Source organism: Engraulis encrasicolus, chromosome 4, assembly GCF_034702125.1.
Source record: "Engraulis encrasicolus isolate BLACKSEA-1 chromosome 4, IST_EnEncr_1.0, whole genome shotgun sequence".
NCBI lineage: Eukaryota > Metazoa > Chordata > Actinopteri > Clupeiformes > Engraulidae > Engraulis > Engraulis encrasicolus.
The window spans coordinates 37,841,519-37,851,518 of record NC_085860.1 but is presented as its reverse complement, the minus strand read 5'-3'; the positions used below and the strand labels follow the sequence as shown (position 1 = coordinate 37,851,518).

At 47.2% G+C, this 10,000-nt stretch overlaps 1 protein-coding gene across 2 annotated transcripts in view; it reads left to right on the top strand.

Moving 5' to 3' along the window:
* The window catches only part of osbpl5 (oxysterol binding protein-like 5), a 47,105-nt gene that overhangs the window by 30,320 nt on the left and 6,785 nt on the right, over positions 1-10,000 (top strand). For both annotated transcript variants that reach the window (XM_063197361.1, XM_063197362.1), the window contains exons 6-9: positions 486-689; positions 1,533-1,617; positions 2,027-2,186; positions 9,568-9,778. In XM_063197361.1, the coding sequence (XP_063053431.1) occupies positions 486-689; positions 1,533-1,617; positions 2,027-2,186; positions 9,568-9,778 (660 nt within the window). The remainder of the gene's footprint in view (positions 1-485; positions 690-1,532; positions 1,618-2,026; positions 2,187-9,567; positions 9,779-10,000) is intronic.

Here is a 10,000-nt window from a genome sequence, read left to right as displayed (position 1 = left end):
TGAGTGACTCGAGCGACAGTTTGTAATTGAACTTCAGCAAATTATTATAATATTATGCTATATATTATGCTAACGAGCTATAATGCGATTCGGCAACAGCTGCCGCAGCCAATTCGAATGTCGTAATGCTGGCATTCTGATTTTTTCTTTCATCATGCTCTATCACTTTCATCGCTTGTGAGTCTCCTACTATGTAAACAGTACAGCTATGTTTCTGTTGTCTCTTCTGGTGTGTCTCCACATACATCTTGTGTCCTGAATGGAGTTCTCAAACATGCAGTACATGTAACGCTGGCTGGATTCGAAGCAGTGACGGTCCTTTGTAGAGGCTGAAGAGTTTTACAGGTGTTTGAGCTGTAGAGTAATGCTGTAATGGCCCTGAATTCAAACAGAGCTGCAATGGTGGGTGCGTGTTGTGTGCGTGTGTGTGTGTGTGTGTGTGTGTGTGTGTGCGTGTGTGTGTGTGTGTGTGTGTGTGTGTGTAGCTCCGAGGCTCCCTGAAGAGCTGGACGCGTCTGTGGTTCGTGCTGAAGCCGGGGATGCTGCTGGTCTTTAAGGGCCCCAGCCTGGAGCACTGGGTGGGCACCGCGCTGCTCAGCTCCCTCAAGCTCATCGAGAGGCCCTCCAAGAAGGACGGCTTCTGCTTCAAGCTATACCACCCCCTCGACAAATCCATATGGGCAATAAAGGTTAGCAGGAGAGAGAGAGAGAGCATAAGAGAGAGAGAGAGATTGTGTGTGTGTGGCTGTGTGTGCTTGTGGGGCACGGGTTCTGCCTCAAGCTATACCACCCCCTCGACAAGTCTATATGGACCATCAAGGTTAGAAGGAGGGAGTGTGTGTATGCGATTTTGTGTGTGCCTGTCTGTGTGTGTGTGTGTTTATACAGGAATTGCTTCTGCTTCAAACTATACCACCCCCTTGACAAGTCAGTATGGACCACCAAGGTTAGCATACGAGAGTGTGTTTGTGTATTTTTATCGAGAAATGATAATGAATCCTGGCATTAGAGCTGTGCATTGTAAAAGTAAAAGCTGTGCAAAGTATCTTATTTTTGTGTGATTAAAGAAACATGAAAATGGATGAAAGAATAAAGTTCAAAGTGCACGATTTTAAAACCATATCAGAATTTTGACGTCAGGTTCCGCCACACACATGAAGAGAATTGCAACTGTCAATCTTGACTCCGATCATAAACACAGAGACAATACCCGATGGTCTATTTCGAGTAGAAAATATCAAACCGTATTTGATATCAGCGATTTATGGTCGGCAACTCAAAAAAATCAAAATTCTTACGACATCATACTTCAATGTTCCTGAAGGATAACGTTTCACCACTTGTCGTTAGGGGGGGTTTCAGTTTTCATGGAAATGGGGCGAATAGTTGTGTAGTTTAAGCCCGCCTTAATAAAACTGATGAATGATTTATATAGCATAAAGTATAATACTACATAACAATGAATTCTAACAGTGTGTGCGTGTGTGCTTGCGTGCTTGCGTGTGTGCGTGTGTGTGTGTGTGTGTGTGTAGGGTCCTAAGGGGGAGACGGTGGGCTCCTTCACCCAGCCGTTACCCAGCAGCCACCTCATCTGCCGAGCCGCCTCCGAGTCAGACGGTGAGTACGGCAATGTGTGCGCTCGTGCGTGTGTGTCATGGTTGAATTATCTGCTGTAGTTTTCTTTTCTTTTTTTCTTGTTAATGATTTTGTTCATGTTTTTACTGCTTTTCTTGGCGGGGGGAGTGTTTTATCTTTTTTGTCATCTTTCATTTGCAGCATTACGATGTTTTGCGCTGTTGTGTGAATATGTGTGTGTGTGTCCAGATGTTTTTGTAAAGATCCTCCCCCTGTCTTGGGGTGTTGCAGAGGGAAGTGAGGCGTGCGTGTGTGCGTGTGCATATGTGTGTGTGTTGCAAAAGGAGGTGAGGGTTGAGTGTGTGAGAGTTTATGGATAGAGTGCATGAGGGTCGACAGGGAGTTACTGATGTGCGTGTGTGTGTGTGTGTGTGTGTGTGTGTGTGTGTAGGGCGTGTGTGGATGGATGCTCTAGAGTTGGCTCTCAGCTGTTCCAGCCTCTACAAGCTGACGTCTAAAGGCGGCCGAGACGGAGACTTAAGCTCCTCCTCCGACTCCTCCCACATCCTCAATCTCCTCCAATCACCTCTGACCGAGCACGCCCTGCAGCAGTGAGTACACACGCACGCACGCACACACAGACACACACACACATGAACACGCGCGTGCGCATGCTCTCAGACTACTGATCCCCTCTCACTGAGCACGCCCTGCAGCAGTGAGTATACACAGACGCACACAAACACAGACACAGACACAGACACAGACACAGACACAGACACAGACACAGACACACAGACACAGACACACAGACACAGACACAGACACAGACACAGACACACACAGAGACACACACACACAGACACACACACACACACACACACACACACACACACACACACACACACACACGTGCCCACACCCGCACACACACACACCAACTGAAACACACGCGCCCTGCCTTGCTGATCAGGAGCTGTGGAGAGAATTCAAATTCACACACACACGCAGAAATTGATTTCTCTCTTGAGATGACCAATAATTCAGACCAATAATTCAATAATTCACTTCAGTTACACATCACCCATGTGTCCGGTCGATGTTTTGGGATTCCTGTTATGGCTCTGTCTGTCTGAGCGATGTTTTGGGATTCCTGTGTTGTCATGACTCCTGTTGTGACTCCTCTTGTGGCCGTGTGTGTCTTTGTGCTTCCTGGCGTGTGTTTTGGGGAATCCCTTCTGGGTGTTGGTGTCATAACCTGTTGCTATGGAAACGGTCCCCTGTTGCTGCTGCTGTTGGTTTGTTTATCTGTTTGGTTTTGTTTGTTTGTAAGAAGCAACAAGTGATTGGTTCCACTGAGCTGTACCCATTTGCTGTTTGCGATACATATTATACTAAATAATAGTATACTATAAAGATGCCAGCCGTCTGATAGATCACCCATCTCCTAGATACTATACAAAATGTACCAGCTGTGCCCATCTAATACTATGTATATTAAAGAGATCAGCTATCCCCGTCTGATTTTATGCTTAAGAGATAGATAGATAGATAGATAGATAGATAGATAGATAGATAGATAGATAGATAGATAGATAGATAGATAGATAGATAGATAGACAGATAGATAGATAGATAGATAGATAGATAGATAGATAGATAGATAGATAGATAGATACTAAATGTGCCAGCTGTACCCATCTGAGAGATTCTAAAGATGCCAGCTGTGCCCATCTGAGAAATGCTAAATATATAACCCATATTAGTAAACATTGGATTGATCTTAATTTATATATCATCATCTGATATACTGCTATACTAAGGAGATGGCAGTTGCTGTCCCCATCTCTACTGGAGAGATACCAGCTGCTGTCCTGATCAGATAGATACTATACTAAAGATGCCAGCTGTACCCATCTGATGGATACTAAAGAGATACCAGCTTTACCCATCTGATACTGTACTTAAGAGATACAGACTGTACCTATGTAATACTAAAGAGATACCAGCTGTACCTATCTAATAGATACTTAAGAGATACCAGCTGTACCTATCTAATAGATACTTAAGAGATACCAGCTGTACCTATCTGTATATTAAAGAGATACCAGCTGTACCTATCTGATGGATACTAAAGAGATACCAGCTGTACCTATGTAATACTAAAGAGATGCCAGCTTTCCCCATCTGATAGATACAGAAGAGATTCCAGTTGTACCTATCTGATGGATACTAAAGAGATACCAGCTGTACCTATCTAATAGATATTAAAGAGATACCAGCTGTACCTATCTGATGGATACTAAAGAGATACCAGCTGTACCTATCTGATACTCTACTAAAGAGATACCGGCTGTACCTATGTAATACTAAAGAGATGCCAGCTTTCCCCATCTGATAGATACAGAAGAGATTCCAGTTGTACCTATCTGATGGATACTAAAGAGATACCAGCTGTACCTATCTAATAGATACTTAAGAGATACCAGCTGTACCTATCTGTATATTAAAGAGATACCAGCTGTACCTATCTGATGGATACTAAAGAGATACCAGCTGTACCTATGTAATACTAAAGAGATGCCAGCTTTCCCCATCTGATAGATACAGAAGAGATTCCAGTTGTACCTATCTAATAGATACTTGGGGGTCTGACACACCAGGGCGGTAAAGCGTCGCGGAACGGCCGCGTTTTTTACCGGCGTCGGTGAAAATACATTGAAACATATCTGTACTTACACACCAACCGGCGGTAGTCGAGCGTCAGCGGCGCGGGAGCCGGCTCCGCGCCGCGCTGCATTTGGAAAATAGAACTCAAGCGTATTTTTCACGCCGGTGACCAGCGGTGTCTCATTCAAATGAATGGCAAAGTAGCATGCCAGCTTTGGCTGTGGGGAGGGTTTTGAACAGGATTGGCCTCGCACGCCAACACTGTCAGTTTGAAAGGCAGAGAAAAACACGCCAGCCGAAAGACCGCGTTCGCCCCGCAACCGTTCCGTTCCGCCTTGGTATGTTTTGGCCCTTAAGAGATGCCAGCTTTCCCCATCTGATAGATACAGAAGAGATTCCAGTTGTACCTATCTGATGGATACTAAAGAGATACCAGCTGTACCCATCTGCTGGGCTTCATATGCTGTAAGCAGCTGAGAGAGATGGCAGTGTTGTTCTGTGTCGTATTTGAATGGCAATGGCCTTTCTTAGAGTGGCCTAATAAAATATAGACGTGTGACTTCCGTGACCCTTTTGGCCAGTGGGGGAAGAAGACCCCGAGCCACGTTATTGAGCCACGTGAGGATCTGCTGTTAAAATAGCTCTCTTGAGTTAAAATGGCTCTCTTGGGCTGTACACCACTGCAGTGGCAATATCAAACACCATGCAGTCCTCTCTCCTGAGTTCAGTTGTACAGGGTACAGGCCTGCCTGCCTGTCTGGCTTAATGCCTCTGCTTCCTGAATAATTGCAATGAGGTGTCGGCTCTCCTGCAGAATATTTGTTAGTCAAGGTGGGTGGTAGGTTTGTCGTTATCTGTTATCATACACATGTGACTGTTATCATTGGAAAAGCTTTGTTGCACAGTTTCATAATGTAGTACCGACGTTTGCAACTCATTCTGAGCACAGCTTTACCTTCCCGCGGACGCTTACCATTGCGCATTACACCCTGTGGCCATATAATGAACCCATTGATCCAAGAACACTTAATCAGTGTTTCGTGAAGCTCAGAAATCTAGTCAAGGTGGGTTAATGTCAAGGGGAGCACCCATACCACCTTTGTTTTAATATCTGAGATGACAAGGAGACCACCAAACCACATTAGAATGTTGTTAGAATGTTTTTTAAGGGGGGGGAGGGGGCTTTATTATTACAGGACACTGTGAGAGTAGACAGGAAATGATTGGGAGAGAGAGATGGAGCAGAGCCGTGAAAGATGTTGGCAATGTAAGCCCAAATGTGGGGGGCTTAGCGCGCTGCACCACAGCACCCCGGAGGGGCTACCCTTTTACTGGGCTTTAATGTCTGAGATGATGGTGGTGTGGTAGTGGATGCCCCCTGTGTGTCAATGGCTGTCTAGCTAGCTCAGCTATTGGACTGGTTAAACTGGTTAAACCGGTGTACTTTGCTACGGGTCACCAGACCAGGATGTATAAGAGCTGTATGGAGAGCATACATCCCTCATGTGTTGTATTCATATGGATGTTTGTTCAGTTGTGTGTGTGTGTGTGTGTGTGTGTGTGTATGGTGGTGTGCGCGTGTGCCGGTGTGCATTTGTGCTTCTAGTTTCCCCTAAGGTCAGTCATATTCTTCAGTTGGCAGTTTTGGCTGAGCCCCGCCCCTTTTCCACCACTCCCAAATATCACTCTGCCATCACCCTCCCCCTCAGCCTGCTGGCCAATCACAGCGGCCCCTGGTGGTCACGTGACTGGCTAGAGAGCAGGAAGAGACGACGGGAATGTGAACCTTACACCACCCTCCGGTAGAGATGACAGGAGCCACCGAGTGAGAGGGAGAGAGGGACGAAGGCAGGCACACAAACATACACACAAACACAGAGGCACACACATACACACACACACACGTACACACACTAGTCACATACAGCCTGGCTCTCCCGCATGCAAATCTGAATTAGCCAGCAGGGAATAGAGAGCTGGGGAGGGGAGAGGCAGCTTGTTGTGTTTCCTGCTTAACAGGGTGGGTCACGAGAGAGAGGGAGAGAGAGAGAGAGAGACCAGCTGAGGTGAGGAGAGGAAGAGCGAGGCTTGATCTGCTTGGAGTCAGAGAGGTAGTGGAGCGCTATTCCAGAGAGAGAGAGAGGGAGGGAGAGAGAGAGAGAGAGAGAAGGGCGGGAAGGGAGAGAGAGAGGTAGTGGAACTCTATTCAGGAGAGAGTGGAAGGTATCGGTTCTTTTGGGCTGAGGACAGAAACGGTGTTGCCATGTAGACTGAGGGCTAGAGAGACAGTCCAGAAATACGAAAGAGAGAGAGAGACAGAGAGAGAACACTGGGGACAGTGAGCGCTTCAGGGGCAAGAGGGAGAGATTCAATAGAGTGGCTACAGAGTGATCGAGTGGGATAGGCAGAGAAACAGGTAGAGTGGGCTGGAGAGAGAGAGAGAGAGAGAGAGAGAGAGCGGTAGAGAGAGAGGTCTGTGCTGTACTGTGCTGTGCCAGTGGGATCTGCCTGTACTGCTGTTGCTGCTGCTGCTGCTACCGTGTGAGTGAGGTAAGAGGAGACGTACGAGCCGCCAGCATGAACTGTATTTTGAGTACAAGCGTAGCGTGCATACGCACACGTGTGTGTGTGTGTGTGTGTGTGTGTGTGTGTGTGTGTGTGTGTGTAGGTGTGTGTGTGTAGGTGTGTGTGTGTAGGTGTGTGTATGAAGTGTGTGTGTTTGAGGTTGTGTGTGTTTGATGATGTGTGTTTCAGAAGGTGGGCTTCTTGTTCCAGCTCTTTATTGCCCTACTCCATCAACAGATGGCAGCCCACACATGACACCTACCTCCATTTAATAGTGGAGTGTGCGTGTGCATGCGTGCGTGTGTGTGTGTGTCTTTGAACTGTACATATGAGCTGGACAAGACTAGTCTGCCCGAGGCGTGTGCGTGTGTGTGACGGAGCAGCTATATGTAGCTAGTAGCTAGCGAGAGGCAGCTGTTCTGACGGAGCCAGCGAATGCTTAAGGGTTTCAATCATTGAATTAGTAAAGAGGAAATCAGCGCGTGTGTGTGTGTTTTGCATGCAGGTGTGTGTGCGTGCGTCCGTACAGTACGTGAGTGAATGGTTCCCTGTAGAACACAAAGGGTGTTTGTGTGTGTGTGTGTGTGTGTGTGTGTGTGTGTGTGTGTGTGTGTGTGTGTGTGTGTGTGTGTGTGTGTGTGTGTGTGTGTGTGTGAGTGTGAGGGCAGAGCGATAAACGAGGCATGATTGGAGGCACACTGCTAGCACTTAGCTGTCTGCTGCTCCCTGGTGTGTTTGTGTGTGTGTGTGTGTGTGCATGTGTGCTGCTTGCATGTGTGTGTATGTGTGTTTGCGCGTGTGTGTGCGTGTGTATGTGTGTCATGGGTCTGTACTGCCACGTCATGTTGATTGGAGATTTTCGGCTGCTGGCTCTCTGGTCTCCGTGGTTACCTGTGACAGTACACAGTGTACTGCTGACATGCAGCAGAGCAGAGGCGACCAGGGTGTCTGTGTGTGTGTGTAAGTGTTAGTGTTAGTGTGTGTGTGTCTGTGTGTGTGTGTGTGTGTCTGTGTGTGTCTGTGTGTGTGTGTGTGTGTGTGTGTGTGTGTGTGTGTGTGTGTGTCTGTGTGTGTGTGTGTGTGTGTCTGTGTGTGTCTGTGTGTGTCTGTGTGTGTCTGTGTGTGTCTGTGTTAGTGTTAGTGTTTGGGGGTCTCCGTCGTCGTGGTTACCTGTGTGCAGCCTCTGACGTGCAGCTGACCGGAGGTGTGTGTGTTTGAGAGTGTGAGCTGGGGGGGTGAGGTTGCACGCTGTTGCTCGGGGCAACCTGTCGTGCAGCTTTGCTTCATCTTCCTCAGTAGCGTCCCTGGGGTGACCATGGCACTCGCACGGTCCACACACACACACACACGCACACACACACACACACACACACACACACACACACACACACACACACACACACACACACACACACACACATAAACACACACATTCGATCTCCCTGTGCACACACACACACACACATAATGTGCGCGCACAACATGGAGCTTACACCATACTTTTTTGAAACGTCAGAATTATAATAAAAAATGTCACTCTGTCTAATGGGCCGTTATAGCCTCAAACTACATTAGCTGTCTGCTTGATAACGGATATTATTGGCATAATACACATGTACAGTACACATGGAACAGGAGTACAGGTACAGACGGAACAGTACAGTACAGTACAGACGGAAATTAGCCTCTTGGCTACAATCTTGTATATTTAGCTTTTTTGTTTAAATGCTGGCAATATATGCTGTCCCTTTCTTAAATAAATAAACTTGTAAACACACACACACACAGAAACAGAAAATATTAGTGGCCGCTTGTGCAGATGTTGAAGTGTGTGCGTGCGTGCAACATAGCCAAGAGGTGATTGGCCAATACATAGCTCCAGATGATTGGCCAATATGCAGCCAAGAACTGATTGGTCAATAACCAGCTCCTCTGTCCACAGTGACCTCTGGCACTTTCCTCACACTGTTGTCAAAATCTGTTCTTTCAACACACACACACACACACACACACACACACACACACACACACACACACACACACACACACACACACACACACACACACACACACACACACACACACACACACACAGGATGACCAGTTCATGCACAAAGCAATGTGTTGAAATTCTTACTTAATGTGACAGCCTAAGACATGTGATGTATTGTGGTGAAAATTATGATAAAATGTGCAATATGTTGCATGCCATGGTCACATGTGTATAGCAGTATGTATGGCCTGTCGTATGTGGCCCTCATGGTCTATGACAGGGTTTCCCAAACTGGGGTGCGCCCTGCCATTAGGGGGTGCGCGAGCTAAATAGAGCAATGGTGGATATGTGAGGTTTTTATCCAGCATTAATGAACATGAAGTAGTTTTTAATTGTATGGTGAATTGTATGCTGGGATGGTCCATCTGAAGTGTAGTTTAACTCCTAGACTGTTGGAAAATAGGATTCCCCAAAACAACTGTGCATAATGTGCAGTGAATCATACTTCAGCACACCAAAATATTTGCTTAGGGGGTGCGCAAACCACATTGAAATCTACAAGGGGGTGCGCAGGGGGAAAAGTTTGGGAACCACTGGTCTATGACTAAATCTCAGCCAGCCTCTATTCTCTGTGTCTTACTCTCTCTGTCTCTGTCTCTGTCTCTGTCTCTCTCTGTCTGTCTGTCTGTCTGTCTCTCTCTCTCTCTCTCTCTCTCTCTCTCTCTCTCTCTCTCTCTCTCTCTCTCTCTCTCTCCTCTCGTCAGGCTTGATGACTCTGTGCTGGAGAGCCACCACATGGAGAATGACGGCTTCTCTGACAAATCAGAGCACGATGCCCACGAGGACTCGGACGCGGCAGCCAACGAGAACGGAGGACGCGTGACAGAGGAGAGCGACATGGACCAATCAGACGAGCTCTCACCGAGCATGCAGGCCACCACCTACGTGGAGCAGGGACTGGAGGAGATGGCAGAGGTACACACACACACACACACACACACACACACACACAGGAGTGACGGTACAAATACCCAGAGTACACTTACGCACACACACACACACAGACACACACACACACACACACACACACACACACACACACACACACACACACACACACACACACACACACAGTACTGTAGTCTTGTCCCCCTCCTCTGGTTCTTCACAGGGCTATGTGCCCCGAGCATAATTTGG